This window comes from Dendronephthya gigantea, unplaced genomic scaffold (assembly GCF_004324835.1).
Source record: "Dendronephthya gigantea isolate DGI-Jeju-01 unplaced genomic scaffold, DenGig_1.0 000164F, whole genome shotgun sequence".
Taxonomy (NCBI): domain Eukaryota; kingdom Metazoa; phylum Cnidaria; class Anthozoa; order Malacalcyonacea; family Nephtheidae; genus Dendronephthya; species Dendronephthya gigantea.
The window spans coordinates 150732-169498 of NW_021163174.1; the positions used below are offsets into that span (position 1 = coordinate 150732).

General features: G+C 36.5%; 1 protein-coding gene across 1 annotated transcript; it reads left to right on the forward strand.

Moving 5' to 3' along the window:
• Positions 1–7398: 7398 nt before the first annotated feature.
• On the forward strand, positions 7399–14565 carry LOC114537791 (nuclear factor NF-kappa-B p105 subunit-like). Its single transcript, XM_028558883.1, has 12 exons — positions 7399–7589; positions 8619–8741; positions 9797–9831; positions 10153–10251; positions 10644–10795; positions 11103–11287; positions 11644–11802; positions 11937–12041; positions 12351–12383; positions 12561–12625; positions 12756–12894; positions 13244–14565. The coding sequence occupies exons 2-12, from the start codon at positions 8627–8629 to the stop codon at positions 13594–13596; spliced, it is 1440 nt and encodes a 479-aa protein (XP_028414684.1). The 5' UTR covers positions 7399–7589; positions 8619–8626; the 3' UTR covers positions 13597–14565.
• Positions 14566–18767: the final 4202 nt, after the last annotated feature.

Sequence of the window (18767 nt, forward strand, 5' to 3'; positions counted from 1 at the left end):
AACTTTCGCTTTCCGAGGAAACTTGATGGAATCACGCCAACCACGACATAGGTTTTTGCACCCATACCATTTTGCATGGCAGCTTCTTGACAGGCTTTTGCCCTTTTCATTAACTTACCCTCGGCAACCCTCCACAGGTCAGAATTGAAGGAACCTTCCTGTGGCACGGCATTCGTGTAGGCAAATGTGGCATCGATGCCATTTTGTGTTCCGTGGGTTTTTCCGTAACTAGCGGCGATCATATGACCTTTGTGGATGGCTATGAAGGGTTTGGGGTTATGGCATGGTCCCGTACCATCCCAATTCCAAAGCATTCCATTCTGATCTTCATAACAGTGATTGTGTTCACTTGCACATTTATAGTCGTCATTTTTTGGCAAGTCCTCTGGGTGCATTGACAGTGTCGTATCCCTTGTTGTTTTCCAAATGTCCTTCCGTTTTATATTTGGGTTGGCTATAAAAAGTTAGCAAATTTGTTTTGACCACTGATGAAACCCGAGTTAATAAATCTAATAAAATTTTTCGGTATAGGACCACGTCAAGCGATATGTTTTACTTTGGCAATTTTCAAGTGTTGGGGAAACTATTTGCTTGCTTAAATTCGGAATTTTTTTCGATAAGAATCAGTGAACTCAAAGAAGACTGGAACGCTTACTCTCCGACTTTTTCCCTCATTAATAAGGAAGCTAAAGGCCGGCGCACACTAGAGCTATGTGCTTAGCAAAAAGTCATTCGTGGCCATTGACGTAAGCCAGTTGCTCTCGTGTGCGGGCGACTTTTCCGGCGACTTTGGTCATTCATGCCACTTACGGCAAATATCTAGCATGTTTGATAATTTCTGCCTCGTGTGCCAAAATCTTTCCGTGTGCGGCAAACTGAAAGCTATCTACTTATGAATTGTCTTAACAGCGCATGCGTAAGATAAGAAAGTAAACATCCAAGATGGCGTACGGACGCTATTAATGGCGCTATTAATTATATTACCTGTTTGAGAAAGTTTACTAGCTTTTTTTTCCAATAGCGCATTCCCGTTTCTCTCTGTTTCTAAAATCTGTAGAATTCACATCGTATAAACACCTGTATTCTGGCCAAAGATCAACCAGTTTGTCTTCCAATATGGCCTCAGCCACCAATTCGTTTTGCTTTGTTTGCACCGCTATCTTGGATGTTTACTTTCGTATATTACGCATGCGCTGTTAAGATAATCCATAAGCAGATAGCTTTCAGTTTGCCGCACACGGAAAGATTTTGGCACGCGAGCCAGAAATTATCAAACATGCTAGATATTTGCCGTAAGTGGCACGAATGACCAAAGTCGCCTGAAACGTCGCCCGCACACGAGAGCAACTGGCTTACGCCATTGGCCACGAATGACTTTTTGCTAAGCACATAGCTCTAGTGTGCGCCGGCCTTAAGATGGCGGATCATGAAGCCTTTCTTGTAGGTATGATCCAGGTCTCTGGCGCGGAAATTTCAAAGGAAAACTCATAATTGCCGCCATTTTACCTACGGAATTTCCGCGTGGAGGCCTGGATCATACCTACAAGAAAGGTTTCAGTGTCCGCCATCTTAGCTTCAAACTTCCGACAGAGTGAGTGTTCCAGTCTTATTTGAGTTCACTGATGAAAACTCGCCCCGACTGCTCGTGACCACTTTTTTGTTCTTATCACAAATGACGCCATACGCTGATATAACTCAACAGACAACGGTTCAATGTTATCTATTTTTTAAATTGAGTTATTTCATAATATATAAACTAATGAATATACCTCCTGTAAAATAAGCGCCGTTGATCACTGTGGCAGCATACAATGCTGATCGCGCATTGCAGTCGTACAGAACAGCAACGGTTCCTCCTTCGCATATTGTTCCAACTCTTGGTATTAGGCCAAGTGCTAAAACGTCAAGGCCCGTTGGTGCAATTCCATTTAGATTTCGCGGATCAGCCTGTGCAGCTGGCAACACCATATTCGTCCCCGGATCACATCCACCGGCGAAATTACATGCGCACTTCGACGTGGGTGAATTGAATCCATCAGTTAACCACACTTTTTTTGCTGAATATAAATATAGACGTACTTGCATGACCATTCTCAGCACGAATTTATGAAAATGTAATTTTGCACTTTCTCGAGGGCGGGACGCTGAGTGAAAGTGACCGCGCCGTATTGATGTAATTCAAACATTTTTATGCATATTTATAAAATAACATCTATAAGACGCGTGTTCTGATTGGTGAAGCCCGTTTTTGGATCAGGCCATCCAGACACGGAAATTTAATTCGCTTTTTGAAATCAAACTAGGAACACCACCTTCAGTTGTTGTTATTTTATAAAACAATCAGTACCTAATGGTTTTCTGTCTTCAATGGTTTCCTGGTCCACTGAATTCCAAAAACTTGGGAATGTTGTTAGAGTTAAGAAATGCTCGCAAAGTCACGCGTTTCGCGCGCTTTTGTTAACTCTCGCAACGTCCCCGCGTCTGCATCAGACCATCCAAACACGGAAACCAGTAAGTGATTGTTTAATAATGCCATATATAAATGTCATTTGGTTTACGAAATACTATAAAGAAAGTTCTCAATACAATATAGATATAGAAGTATTTGCTTACCAAAAATCGTCACTACATTCTGTTTCATTCGTATAGGATTCCTCAGGTGGTTCTTATACGGATGAACTGATGGACTGTAGTAGACGACTTTTGATGAAGAGCCTTGACCTTACCATTGACCTTGAGCTTGGTTTTTGGCTTGGTGATAACCTTATTTACAGTCGGCAACTGCGCAGGTGGCTTCTTAATTTTTTTTCCACGTAATTCTGCTTTTACATCAAGCCGTTCACTGAAAACAATGGTGGATTCAGGGTACGTCATGGCGTAATTTAAAATACCTTAATAACAACGCTGTGGGTTACTCATTTCTAAAGAATATTTCCAGATCTGCCACTGACTTACCCTGGATCCACTGCTGCACTAGAAGTGGCATTTCTGACGATCCTTGTTACTGCAATCAAGGTTATTAGAACGGAGATCTTCATAGCTCTGTGACTGTGAGGCAAAATATTGTGCATCAAATAATTAATAAGGCACGATAAAGCGACAAAGGATCCTGCTTGGGATCAGTTGTTGATTATTGACAATTTTTTATGCCTGACTGGTCAAGTGACTTGTTAGTTTTTTTGTCACAAAAATAAGTAATTTCAAAGAACATGCTGCCTGCAATTTTATTTTTACTAAACACTTATTTACCGCGACCGAAGAAAACATACTTTGTAGACCGATACTTTTTTTTATACTTGTTCCGAGTCTTGATTTTGATCGATGTAAGCGAGCGACATCAGAATTTCGTCATGCACTCTCACGTGATTCGCCCTTGGCTTTGGCGAATTTTGGTATTCTATTCAAGGAAATGTCAAACGCGTCATTGGACCGCTTCTTTCTGACGAACATTTCGATACTATTTATAAATTTGCAATTGTGTCATTTGTGTGGCTTTGATATTTCGCCAATCTGATAATCTTTTCATATTCTTCATGATATACCCGTTCACTATTGCGATTAATGGGGGAAACTCGGAACTCCTAAAAGTCACATCTTGTACATTTTGATGTAGAATGATAAAATTATATGGATGACTGAAAGGATTAAATGGCTCAAAGTCAATCGATAGAATATACTAAATAAATACTCGCTTTTATTGCCTAACACTGCGTACCACTTGTTAAAGTTCGGTGTTCGTAGCGTTTCATTGGTCGAGATATAAAGCTGCATTGTTCCGAATTGGTTGATTGGAATTCTTTATGCATGCTTTAGCATCGATGCTGAATTCAGAACGTTTCTATTTAAAGGATTATTATTTAATATATAATTCCTGTTCGATTTCCACAGCATATCCGGCACCGGCTGCTGACCATGTTTTCACTCTTAATTCGTGACCACGCAAAAACACGCGTGTTTTAAGAAAGGCTTCAATTTCCCCCATCTTGGCTTCACTCAACAATCCGGCAAAATCAGGTCGCTGGCGATCCAGTGATATTTAAGTTAAGTACACTGGACTGAAGTTGCTACTTATATGCATAATGCCCATGAATAGAATTTCATTAAATTCCAAGCTTTAGTATATATAATATCAACCGTTATAAAGAAGTTTAACAACGTGATAAACTGTATATAGGTTTTGGTGTTCCGAGTATTCTTGTCGTGAGCATTGAACGATTTAAAACGCTAGGTGAACTCAACCTACTCCTTTCATGATCGCCCGTGAACTGGTCAAAAATAACGGTAAATTTTGAAATTCTTGAGTTTGCCTTTGTTGCCGCTTTAGCTTCAAAAATATATTATTTAGTTGCTACCTGCTGACACTCAAAATACTTCTGAAAGTTAGTCTCACCTACATCATTCCCTATTGCCATTAACTGTGATTATTCCTATATATACAGGTTAGTCACACCTACTTTAGGTTCGGAACTGTTAACGTTAATTATTTCTTTAATTAAAAATAATTAAAGATGCATATGAGAAATGCTTTTTTGGCTAATATTTTTGGGAATATTATAATAAATTACTGCTACACATGTTTGTATGAACCTTTCACTTTACATGTCATCTATATATTACCATCTTCTTACCTCAAAATTTGTGCGAGGTGAGACTTTTAGAAAAAAGAGTTTCCCTTCTGGCCAACTTCAGTAATCACAACCGTCAATTGAAATAGTTACAACGTATACAGGTTGCATGTTTTTAAATATAAAAGATTTTGGTGCTCTATTCAAGGAAATGTCCAACGCTTCATTGGACCGATGCTAAACCACGCAGGGACCAGTTGTTCAAAGCTGGGTTAGCGCTAATCCTGCATGGATCTAAAACCTACAAAATATGGCTTTTGTTGGTCCAGAAAATATCAGTTATGGTAAAAGATATTCATGCAACTTTGTAAACTAGCGATTAAAAAATTGATTGAATGATTTACTTTAACCCAGGGTAAAGCTAACCGGCTTTTGAACAACTGGCCCGGGGGAGGTTATCACAAGCTTTAAACATTCCAATCAGCCAGTTCGGAGCAGCGCAGCTTTATATCCGTGTATAAAAATAAATGAATTCGGAATTTCAAAACTGATAATGACGTTATTTTAAACCATCTAATGTCCTTCCTATACGACAGTCTGTTGTCTGTGATTAATAAAAATGGAATATTTCCTACAAAATAATCATTTCATGCATCAATGTACACCGACAACTGTCATCACCGCTGAATAACGATATATGAAAAACAGGCTTTTACACAATTTAATTCACATGTCGTAACTCGCTGTACTTCATATGATTCGTTGTTGTGCGAAATCAGTCGGACATATGAAAACCGAATTACAACGAATAACGATTAACGCTTAAAGCCTTAATGACGAATAATCGTTTTATCACTACACTCACTAACGCTACATTGCAATTTACAAAAATAATAACAAACTACATATAAGTTATAAAATCAATAAATATTTCTTAGAGCAATAATCCTCAGAGCCGACAGAGGCAATGCTTGTCTTCTTGGACTATGTTACCATAAAATAGCACAGACTTCAGTTGTATACGCCACAGAGAAAATAATAAATCATTATTATTATTATTAAAAATCATACTGACTTTGTAACTCTAAAGGTTAAATTACACCTGTAGTACTAAAATCGATCAAAAATTAGAACTACTTAATACTACGTACAGTTGAATACAATAGATATAAAATTAACCTATTTATTATTAGTGTTCCGGCTTATTAAGATACTTTGGGGGAAAAACGAATTCCTAAAACATTCAGTTCTACATAAATGATTACGATACTGATTTACATATTGGTAATATTGTAAATCGTATCCGGATACAATCAGTGTTGGTGGTAATACTCGAATCTCTCATCTCTGAGTTTTCGTTAATTATATGTCATACCTAATTTTAGTGTGCGGTGATAACTAATTTGTGCAGTGATAAAAGTGGAATGTGCAGTGATAAAGTGAGAAATGTGGATTGCGAGGTGGATTCATAAGTTGTTGATCCCCAAAATGCTGGAAATCAAGTCATAGGGACTCAAAAATACAGAAAATTTGCTGCAAGAGATCCTGTAGACCTCCTACAATTCCCGGCCCATCTTTAAATTACCAATTTCCAGTTAGGACCATTTTCATCATGCCCCTTTCCACTATACTATCGTGATGATATGTGCAGTGATAAAAAATTCTTAAAATTAGTTATAAATTATGTACGTTTATTGTTGTTCTCAAAGAACTTCTGTTGTTCACATAATTTTTCTCGGCGATCCCTCAACGACTTTGTAGTCAATTTTAGCAGCGACAACGAGTACGACTTAAGCCGGTTTTCAACTAGCGATATTTTTCGCGCGAAGCGACTTTATTCCTTTGTATTTGAGCAATCTGTTCCAGATGGTTGCAGTTGAGAGCTCTGAAACAAAAGTAAAATGTCGATTCGCGCGAAAAATATCGCTAGTGGAAAACCGGCTTTACTCTGTCGAATATTATAATGCCCAGACCTGGCACGCGTATTCATACCATCACTAATTCTAATTTGCTAGAGGTTTGTGAAGGGATAAATTCCAGCAAATTAAAATTCAGTCTGCGTAGAAGCTACTTTCTCGAACGTTCCTGTGAACGAAAATTAGATTCGCTGATAAGGCCAATTACACCAAAATATTCGGGAATATTCTCTTCATCATAAACACATTGTTGGCAGCCTGCCGGGGGGGTGGGGCAGAAGGTAGGGGGTGTTGAAGAACGAGGCGCCACCATGGTTAGCACCAGACGAGAAAATATTTGAAATTTAAAAATGGCTATTTTAGAGTACAGGTACATGACATATGTTACTATCCGACTTTATTATTTAACGTCGCTGAATAAAAATGTTACCGCTTAAAACCTTTTGTTTTCATCCCAGGGCCGTAACTAGAACGATAATTGGGGGGGTGTTTATTCATATATTCAATTCTGCCCGACGGATTTCCATTGTGAGCTATTGCACTTACAAAAGAAATCCGTCGGGCAGAACTGAATATATGAATAAACACACCCCCCCCCAATTATCGTTCTAGTTACGGCCCTGTTTCATCCTAATTGACAATTTAATTAATTCAAGTTACATTTTACTTCATTAGTATTACGTGAAACTAGAAATTTGTAAAGCTTTTCTACATGAAATTTTCAAAAACGACGTCGTTATGCAGCATATCAGCCGACAGGAATTAGATCGACGAGGCCCGCCACGCTCCAGTTTTTATACAGAGTTCGGCGTCTAAATTTAGACTTGGCGGTAAAATGATGTAATTATATCTGCGTCACATGATTATTTCGAACTTTACTAACTTTTACTAAATGAAACGTGTGGGAAAGCCCCACTTGATTTTGGAAAGCCCCTTCTTATGCTCCTACCAAAATATACAGAGCTTTCGAAACGAATACATCATCTATATCTGTACTTAAAATGTAACCGATTTGGTCTCACTTTTTCGTCGCTTTCGCGAGGTGCCGTAGTGGAGAAATAAAAGACAAATCGACTAACAATTTGGCGGACGTAAATTGATTATTCAGGTACGGTAGGTTTCATTTCTTCCTTAAAGATTTGAGCTGAAAATGTGAAAGTCTGTCTTCAAAACGAACAAAATAATATCTTTCTATTGTACTCTTCGCTTGGATACAGATTGTCTCTACTTGTTGATCACAAAATCTATTCTTTAAGGTGTATATTGCCTTGAATATATGAAGTTTAATATGGTGTAAAATATTGCTACGAATTTCATGATTTCAGGACTCTATATATATGGCTGTATTTCACATATTTGTATTACAAACATGCGTTCTAACTTTTTGTCATCCAAATGCCAGTACATTACCCCAATGTTGAAGAAACCATGATTTATAAAAGGATTTTTTAAATTCTTTCAGTTTCAACTAAACAAATGTACACTTTTAAAAATATTAAATATTAGAAGAAATAATGTTAAATGTGTAGTAGTTTATTATGTACTTCTTGCTTAAGGATAGGTATGTTTTCCACCAAACACATATTTCACCTGACTTGCAACAAACTTGTCAGAAAGTTGCAAGTTGCATTTGTGAACAAGTTGACACTCCCCTTATAAATTATTTCTATCCAAGTCCTAACCAAAGTCTGACATAACCAAAGTTATATTCACTCCAAATCCAAACTTATTCTGGCACATGTTAATGTTTATAAACTCCCTGCCTGTTAGCGAATGGGTCATTTATCCACTTATGACATTTACCACTGAATGAACAGTAGAACTAAATGGCATTGATACGTAGGATAATAAAATTATATATACCGGTATAATGGATGGCATTGAATGGCAATCAGATTGAAAAAATAAACTAGGACAAACTTGTGCAATTAGATGGACTAGAGTAACAATAATTTTTATGTCTTAGCAATTTGTGTTCCAGCTAATAGAGTAAGATGGGTTGGGAAAAATACATATGCTTAATTCAAATATAATCATAATTTTCATTCATTGATTAATAAATTTTAGTAATAATTTTCATCATTTTCTAGCTAATTTGCCTTTGCAAGTTAACATTTTGTTTCTATTTCTTGGTTAGGCTCAAACATGGCCGAAGGGTCAGATATCACGTTGCCAAACATAAATACAACAGATTTGTTGAGTATGTTTGGTGGCGAATCCTTGACTGATATATTTCCTGGGAGTATGGGTGACAGTATTGGTATGTTACAATTATTGCTGTGCTTGTATGCAGCATTCAGTTAATTATTTACTAATATTCATATGCCTAGTTCAGTATCAATTAACGTCCAAAGCAATGAGATATTCCGATGCAGACAGATTGCATCAGTTAGTCCTTGTGAGTTTTTATAGTTGACAGAAGTGCCGGAGTCCTTGAAATTGACATCATAGCTTATATTTGTAGCCTTGTACATTACAACCTATCTCAAGTTTCAAATGTACATTGAAGTTATATTCACTCCAAATCCAAACTTAATGTATAAACAAACAATGTGTTTACATATCGCATTGCTATTTTTTAAAATATTCTGTTCTGTCAGAATATTTATCACCATTTCAGTTTACTAAATTTCTAAATGAATAAGAGATAGAGTTTATGTTCAAAGAGATTCAAGACATGCTAAATTTGGGCAATTTCTAAATCATGGAGTCCCCAATGTTATAAATGAGCAGAACCGATGCACAGAAGCCACTGTAATCTGTCTTTAATAGATATACCTTAAACACACCCACATGTCTAATTGATGCTACTACTGCTATGGCAGATTGTGTGTTTATATTAATGATACAGTAGAAAGTTTTACTCAAAGAACAAATAAACATGACAATGCCACTCTGATAATGAAATATCTAGTAATTCCTAATCAAGCACTTACAAACCCAAAAAATGAGTCTTGATAAACCTTTTGTGATACTAATTTTATACCTAAAAGGTGGAAATAAACAAAGCAAGAATGGAAAACATTTGTTAAATTAAAGTGTGTCATGGCCATAGCTATAACTATCTTTATATAGTAAACCAATTTATGCTTCTATATATAATGGCTAAGATTATTGCTCAGAATCGAAGAACACTGTCATAAAAATAGTTTAATAGCATTATAACAATATAATAAGAAATACAGATGTAGTATTGCCAGTAAAATATGTCAACATTGTATTTTTGTTTATATTGTCTGTATTTGTCATCATGCTAGCTATGAAATTTTTTTCTTGATTTTATTAACAATCCTAACATATTTCTACTATGCTTAGGAGCTGAATTAGAAATATTAGAGCAACCAAAACAGGTTTGTTACACACTGTACATATCTACTTAAAAAAGTATGTATGCATGCAACAGATTTTTCGTTGGTATATAGGATTATACTTTTTACTTTTTACATGCATTAAATATTAAAGTCTAATGTATGTAAAGTCCAATGTTTAAAAAGATACTTTGATTTATTGGTGCAAAAAGTGTAAGGGCTTTAACTATATTTAAATTTACTTCTAATTTAAGTACATAGAAAAAAGAGAAACTGGCCATATATATAATTTTTAATTTTATTATATATCTCAACTATTATGTACTGTATCATATATTTAATCAATTCTTATTCTTTCTACAGCGAGGATTCCGATTCAGGTATTCGTGCGAAGGACCATCTCATGGTGGTCTTCCTGGAGAACGTTCAGCTAAAGGAAGAAAATCCTTCCCTTCTGTGCAGGTATGATGTAATGCATGCGGAAAAATTAACCAAATTTATTTTACTTCAGTGCGGGAGCAAGTTCTATTGCACTATTTAGGAGTGTTTTGATTGCACATGGCTCAGAAGTATTAAATACTTTTTTACTGCTATTGGCTATACAATAGGAATGGCAAATTTTTGCCTTATTGGTTTGTGTCTGGGTTTATCATGGGGCCTGAATCAATATGAACAGACACAACAATTAAGTACCAGCACTTACTCATGCCATGGATAATAAAACCACAATTAGTCTTTTAACTACAGTATCCATGTTCACACTTACCAATCTTCAAACCATTTCTGGCATATCTCTGACATGGTGGAGACCTTAAGCATTGGCCTTAAGTAAACCAATCTCTACTTTCATTTAGATCATTAATTATTCTGGTAAAGCGAGAATTGAGGTGACGCTTGTGACAGTTTCAGACCCGCCGCAACCCCATGCACACAGTTTGGTTGGTAAAAATGTCCGAGACGGTGCATGCATTGTTGAAGTTGGGCCAGATTGTGGCATGACAGCCAGGTAAAAACAACACAGAATATTGTTTAAAACAACTTGCTTGCAGCACTGGAGTGAAATTAATATTTTAATTCCCTTGGAAATTTTGGTCAAAACAATTCTGTGAAATTTGCAGAATTTACATTCACAGAAATATCACTTAAAAAAATAGCACTTATTATAAAGTGTCTAGGAGGAAAGTTTCTGGGGACAGATGTATATCAGAACGCTGACCGTTACAAGTTTCGCCACTTTTCCTAAATTTCTCCTTCGGAAAGTTGAAACAAGTCGATATACCACAATATTTAGTGAACATTGTTTTGTTTTTCAGCTTTCCAAATTTGGGAGTTCAGCATGTCACGAAAAAGAATGTTCTCCCTATTTTAAAAGAGCGATACCTGAAGAAACATCGCCTGGAAAAATCTTTCAATTCAGGCGTAAGCAGCGGTGATCAAGTGATGCACGTGGATTTCCACGATCCCGCCAGCAGCGGCGCGATCGCTGAAGCTATCACAAGTAAGAATTCGGAATAAAGACGCTGTTACAATATGCAATTAACTTTCCTTGCAACTTGCAATGCAATTCTACTCCTGAGGCATCTAAAGTTGTCAAAAACGAATATTTCTTGATGTTTCTTACGATCTTCTAACGTTTCTTAGCATTTCGAACACTCTTTACAGATTAACATCCCTCAAAATTATAATTGTATTGCAAGTTCAAGGGAAATTGCATAGTGTAACAGCGTCTTAAGAACCTTTTAAATGGAAAGTTTTTAAATCCAAATTAAAGTAGTTGGCTTTAATTTACCGTTTTTTGGCGAAATGAGAGTGTTTTTTAAAATATTTACCTTTATTTCTTTGCTTTGTTTTCAGATGAAGAAATGAAAAGTATCGAGGTCATCGCCAAACAAGAAGCAGATAAAATGAACCTCAGCACGGTCCGGCTTTGTTTTCAAACATATTTACCCGACCAGGATGGCCGGTTTGTCATTTGTCTCAAACCAGTATATTCGCATCCTATCTACGACTCAAGTAAGTTGATAGCATTGTTTTTCGAATCAATAGAATCAACCACAATATGTGAATCAGTGTTGGAATGAATCAGCTACAACCGTCGGTAAGGTGAGGATAAAATATAAAATGTTGTCTATTATTTTTTGCTACAGAGGCTGCGGCAGCATCCGAATTGAAGATTTGTCGCATCGATCGACAATCCGGCTTTGTGCAAGGCGGCGAAGAGATCTTTTTGCTATGTGATAAAGTACAAAAAGGTACGAGCTCAATCGATAATTTTTGATAATTTTCTAATGGAGTGTTCGCCACTGATGCCTGAGAGTTTGCCGACAAAACTGAGTTACATGCGGAGTCGCTGCGAAAGCTCATCATACGCGGGAAAAATTGATCATTTTCTAGAGGATCTTGCTTCTGATTTTTGTACTCCGATATCTAGGTCTCAAAGAAATAAACATAAACATTTAAAAAGCTTGGGTAAAATTACCCTTGCATTGCCGATGGATGCTAACAGCCTAACTTGAAAACAACCACAATTAACAGCTTGTATTCTCTCTTGTGTATTTCAGAGGATATCGAAGTGCGGTTCTTTGAAAATCAAGGTAACTATTGATAATGCATGCAGAAAAAAAGATATAGCCCTTTCTTAATCGATGGAAAGATTTAAGTTAAAACACTTAATTATCCGAGTGGAAATACTACAATGAGCTTTTAGAGCTCATTTTAGAGCTCAGCCACGTGGAGACCACTGGATGACCGATATTGTTTGTCGTTAATAGAGGAAGACCGCCCTGAACCATGGGAGGCATTTGGGAAGTTCTCCACCTCCGATGTCCATCGTCAGGTGAGTTTTAGACGATTGTGATAATCTGCATTGCAGTATATCCTCAAAAAACGGAACCCGCGTAATAGGGTTAGGGTTGGATTTGATTATATTTTCACACAAGTAAATATTTGTCTTTTTTCCGCCATAGTTTGCCATCGTCTTGAAAACGCCAGAATACTGGAATGCGGCGATTGAAAAACCGGTCAAAGTGCTTCTTGAACTAAGACGAAAGAGCGACAAGGAAACGAGCGCCCCGGTGGAATTTACTTATAAACCTCAAGAGTTTGGTGAGTACATCTTATATTGTCACCTTAAGAATTACAATAAATATTTGAAATCATCAAATCCGAGCGTTGAAAATTTCTCACTCCAGTTGCGCTTTCAGTTCAGTGTCATTGTTCAACGTGAGTGAACTTATATCGCAACTGGAGTGACTAACTTAAACGCTCAGATTTCATTATTTCAACTATTTGTTGAGATGTGTGTTGTCGCTTAGCAACTAAAGCACTTCGCTCAAGTGTGGGCAAGGCCAATACCCTGGGAAAGAGGTTGTCTCCTTGGTCAGTTTGTGTACATAACTCACTCGGCTTTCCAGGCTAGAAAGCAGGTCTGAATCAAGAGTTGTGTGTTTTTTAGATCCCGAACAGATCGGGGCAAAAAGGCGCAAGAAAATCCCACGAGGTTTCAGCGAATTCGAGACGACCAGCTCGAGTGGTATGCAGGGCAGCGATCCCGGGGCTGGACCCTCGACGGCCGAAGGTAGTGCCCCTGGTTTTCCTATGTACAACCCTGGTTTGTTCAATCCAAACTTCCTCAGTTCGTTTCTCAGTAGTGGCACTGGTTTTCCCGCTGTGCCGATGCCCTCACTGTTCCCCGGATATTCTAGTTTTCCAGGGGGCCTATCTAGCATGGGCGGTGGGGCTGACGGTAGTCAACAACAGCCCCTTCAACCATCCGATCAAGATCCTTCGACCAGCAATATATCATGATAGTTTACTCTGTTGTATTATATAAGTCGTGATGCCTGCGGGCAATACCGGCAAATGATCCGCGCGTGACAAAAACCCGGTGGAGGGAAGAATCCCCTGGATTTGTCCGAAATAAGAGAGGCCCCACGTTTCACTTTCTGGTGAAACATTGGAAATTAAGCATTCGTATTGCTTTCAGGAAGTCGAGATTTAAATGTGCGGTGACTTTATACCTATAAGGCCGTGACTTTACCTAATATGCAACACACAATCAATCTCTCAAGGTTGGGTCTGGAAATTGTCTAAAATCTGTGGTCAACTTTTAATCGATTTAGGGCATTGTTGTTTTGCCACAGCACTTATCCAATAGTATCTTTTAATATCTAACTTGCGGGAAAACTTTTAAAAGATTTGTCTCAACGATCGACGGTCAAAATTTCTCCACATCAAATTTTAGCTCCTTACGGCCCGATTTCCAGACTAGATGTTTATCGACTCTGCTAGAACGCATGCATTATCCACTGACGTTGTCATTTCTTTCTATTTATTGTTCTTTTCACAAATCTAGCAATTTCTCAGCGAATTAACGATAGACCTAGTTTGATTGCGATCAAAATTGCCCCGTGAGCAATGGCCTTTCTCAAGAAGTCTTTCAATGTTAAAAACTCCTCAAAATCTGTTCAAAAACCTCACTGGCACTTTTTTGTTAAACAAATGATATCAGTGCATGTGGTTTCTTTGATGTTGTAAATGTGGGGTGCATTATACTCTTTTATGCTGGAGTTTTGTCATCGCGGTCCGTTTGCCTCAAATCAGAACTAAATTCTTTATAAAAGGCAGCCGAAACTAAGAATGGTTGACATTTTAAAAGAACTAGAATGTTGGACTCGTCTAAAATACTGTAACGCTTCTGTTCCAATACCTAATAATTTCTGCATTATGATGTTTATAAGTGCCTCATATATAATAGATAACTGATTCTATGAGATGCCTCCACGATATACGGTATAATATATAATTACATGCATCTATGTAATGTATATCTAAGCTCACGTTATTGAAATTTTTCCTCGAGGCTCGAGCAAGACCGATACAGGAACCTAAGACAAACTACTTTTTCGTCAAAAAAAAATCTCGGAGAATTTCAAAAAAGTGAAAAAAGTAAATTTTTTCAGCCTCGAGAAAATCACCCTGTCAAATTTTCGTGAAAAAAAAATTATTAAGGTAAGTAAACATTAGCATTAAAAGCGGAAAATTTTTAAAGTTTTTTGTCGGACACTTTTAAATTTTCAGTCCTTTTAGAGGGCACATGTTTTTAAAATTTTTTTTGACTTTTGTTTTTTTTGTCAATTTTCAAGTACTTTTTTGAAGCGAAGAATTGTTCAAATGTTTCTCAATTTTTTTTTACTTCCAATTTTTTTTCAATTTTACAGTCCTCTTGAAGACTGGCAGTCTTGACTATTTTAAGTTCATAAATCATACCGAAATTTCTAAGGCTAATTTTTTTTTGCGCTTCCAGGATTTGAACCATTTGTCCTACGATTGAGAGACTAAGATCTTAAACACTAGACCACTGCTTCATTTGTAGACTGAAGCCTATTGTTCTTTAAGAATTTTAAACTGCTGCAGTAGAGCATATTTGGTTGGTTTTTTGAACATTGAAAAAATCGTCAAAATTGACCAAAATGGTAGGGCTTACCTCTTACCATTTTGGTCAATTTTGACGACTTTTTCAACTGTTCAAAAACTGTCTTAAAATGCTAAAAGTGGCTTCCTAAAACTAATATCTTTCATTTTAGAGCATATTTGGTTTGTTTTTGGAACATTGAAAAAGTCGTCAATTTTGACCAAAATGGTAAGGCTTACCCCTTACCATTTTGGTCAATTTTGACGACTTTTTGAACTGTTCAAAAACTGTCTTAAAATGCTAAAAATGGCTTCCTCGGACTAATATCTTTCATTTTAGAGCACATTTGGTTGGTTTTTGGAACATTGAAAAAGTGTTCAATTTTGCCTTGAGGTATTAGAATTTATTATTTTATGGTTAGTATCAACACACTATGCGGTGGCGTAGTGGTTAAGGCTACCCCTACCAGGTTGGGATCGTAGGTTCGAATCCTGCAAGGGAGAATTGCAATTTTTCCCACCTAAATTGCTATTTAATTCAAAATTCTGCGAATAGGTTATAACTCGAATAAAGCACACGAGCTTTTCATAAATGATGCTGTGGCCTAGTGGTTAAGGCTACGGCCTACCATGTTGTAAGTTTAGGTTCGAATCCTGCATGGAAAAGGTTCGATTTTTCCACCGAAATTATTCTTTAATTTAAACTTCATCGAAAAGGATTAGGTCAAATAAAGAACAATAGCTTTCGACAAATGATGCGGTGGTGTAGTGGTGAAGACGTTCGTCTCTCAATCCGAGGACAAACGTATCAACTCCGGGCAATGCAAAAAAATTAGCCTAAAAATTTCGGTGTGATCTGGATGCTGTAAAACAGTTAAAAGACTCCACGGTCTTTAGTAAGGACTGTAAATTGGCAAAAATTCGAAATTAAAAAAAAAAATTTAAAATTTCTCGCGTGCAAAAGTACTTGAAAACCGAAAAAAAAGCATAAGAAAAAAAGTTTTAAAAACATGTGTCTTCTAAAAAGCCTGAAGAAAGTCGGAAGAAAAATTTAAAAATTTCCCGCTTTTAAAGAACTCATGTTCACTTACCATAATTTTTTTCACGAAAATTTGACAGGGTGATTTTCTCGAGACTGAAAAAATTTAATTTTTTTCACTTTTTTGAAATTCTCTTAGATTTTTTTTTCGACGCGAAAGTATTTTGCCTTGGGCTACCTGTGTCAAGCCAGACACAGGTAGCCCAAGACAGACACAGTAGCCCAAGACTGAAAAATTAAAAAAAAAATTCACTTTTTTTTTCGACGCGAAAGTTTTTGTCTTGGGCTGCCTGTGTCTGTCTTGGGCTACCTGTGTCTGGCTTGACACAGGTAGCCCAAGACAAAATACTTTCGCATCGAAAAAAAAATCTAAGAGAATTTCAAAAAAGTGAAAAAAATTAAATTTTTTCAGTCTCGAGAAAATCACCCTGTCAAATTTTCGTGAAAAAAAATTATGGTAAGTAAACATGAGTTTTTTAAAAGCGGGAAATTTTAAATTTTTCTTCTGACTTTCTTCAGGCTTTTTAGAAGACACATGTTTTTAAAACTTTTTTTCTTATGCTTTTTTTTTCGGTTTTCAAGTACTTTTGCACGCGAGAAATTTTTTAATTTTTTTTTATTACAAATTTTTGCCTATTTACAGTCTTTACTAAAGGCCGAGGAGTCTTTTTTAACTGTTTCGAAACTTCCAGATCACACCGAAATTTTCAGGCTAATTTTTTTGCATTGCCCGGAGTTGATACGTTTGTCCTCGGATTGAGAAACGAACGTCTTACCACTACACCACCGCATCATTTGTCGAAAGCTATTGTTCTTTATTTGACCTAATCTATTTCGATGAAGTTTAAATTAAAGAATAATTTCGGTGGAAAAATCGAACCTTTTCCATGCAGGATTCGAACCTACACTTACAACCTGGTAGGCCGTAGCCTTAACCACTAGGCCACAGCATCATTTATCAGAAGCTCTTGTGCTTTATTCGAGTTATAACCTATTCGCAGAATTTTAAATTAAATAGCAATTTAGGTGGGAAAAATTGCAATTCTTCCATGCAGGATTCGAACCAACGATCCCAACCTGGTAGGGGTAGCCTTAACCACTACGCCACCGCATAGTGTGTTGATACTAACCATAAAATAATAAATTCTAATACCTCAAGGCAAAATTGAACACTTTTTCAATGTTCCAAAAACCAACCAAATGTGCTCTAAAATGAAAGATATTACTCCGAGGAAGCCATTTTTAGCATTTTTAGACAGTTTTTGAACAATTCAAAAAGTGATCAAAATTGACCAAAATGGTAATGGTAAGCCTTACCATTTTGGCCAATTTTGACGACTTTTTCAATGTTCCAAAAACCAACCAAATATGCTCTAAAATGAAAGATATTAGTCTTAGGAAGCCATTTTTAACATTTTAAAACCGTTTTTGAACAGTTCAAAACGTCGTCAAAATTGACCAAAATGGTAAGGGGTAAGCCTTACTATTTTGGTCAAAATTGACGACTTTTTCAATGTTCCAAAAACCAACCAAATATGCTCTAAAATGAAAGATATTAGTCTTAGGAAGCCATTTTTAACATTTTAAAACCGTTTTTGAACAGTTCAAAAAGTCATCAAAATTGACCAAAATGGTAAGGGGTAAGCCTTACCATTTTGGTCAATTTTGACGATTTTTTTAATTGTTCAAAAACTGTCGGAAAATTCTAAAAATGGCTTCAAAAGACCAATATCTTTCTTTTTAGAGCATATTATGTTGGTTTTGGGAACATTGAAAAAATCGTCCATTATTCCCAAAATAGTAAGGCTTACCCCTGACAATTTTGCTCAATTTTGACGATTTTTGAACTGTTCAAAAACTGTCTTAAAATGCTAAAAAAAACTTCCTGAGACTAATATCTTTCATTTTAGAGCATATTTGTTGGTTTTTTGAACATTGAAAAAGTGGTCAATTTTGACCAAAATGGTAAGGCTTACCCCTTACCATTTTTGTCAATTTTGACGACTTTTTGAACTGTTCAAAAAATGTCTTAAAATGCTAGAAATGGCTTCCTAAGACTAATAGCTTTCATTTTAGAGCATATTTGGTTGGTTTTTGGAACATTAAAAAATCGTCAAAATTGACCAAAATGGTAAGGCAACTGCAACTGATGTAACAACTAAATCAACAACTGCTGCGACTGGAGTTAAAACGAAACCTGCAACTGGAGTAACCACGAAACCAACAACTGCTGCAACTAGAGTTACCACCAAACCTACAACTGCCGCTTATGGACTAACCACTGCCCTTACCATTTTGCTCAATTTTGACCACTTTTTGAGTAAGGTAATTTTGACCACTTTTTCATTGTTCCAAAAACCAACCAAATGTGCTCTAAAATGAAAGATATTTGTCTTAGGAAGCCATTTTTAGCATTTTAAGACAGTTTTTGAACAGTTGAAAAAGTCATCAAAATTGACCAAAATGGTAAGGGTAAGCCTTACCATTTTGCTCAATTTTGACGATTTTTCAATGTACCAAAAACCAA

Excerpts from the sequence above, each read along its gene's own strand:
- LOC114537791 (XM_028558883.1), top strand. The coding sequence starts at position 8,627 with ATGGCCGAAGGGTCAGATATCACGTTGCCAAACATAAATACAACAGAT. Across the intron at positions 10,252-10,643 it reads AATCCTTCCCTTCTGTGCAG|ATCATTAATTATTCTGGTAA; the intron begins GTATGATGTAAT and ends ACTTTCATTTAG. Across the intron at positions 11,288-11,643 it reads GATCGCTGAAGCTATCACAA|ATGAAGAAATGAAAAGTATC; the intron begins GTAAGAATTCGG and ends CTTTGTTTTCAG.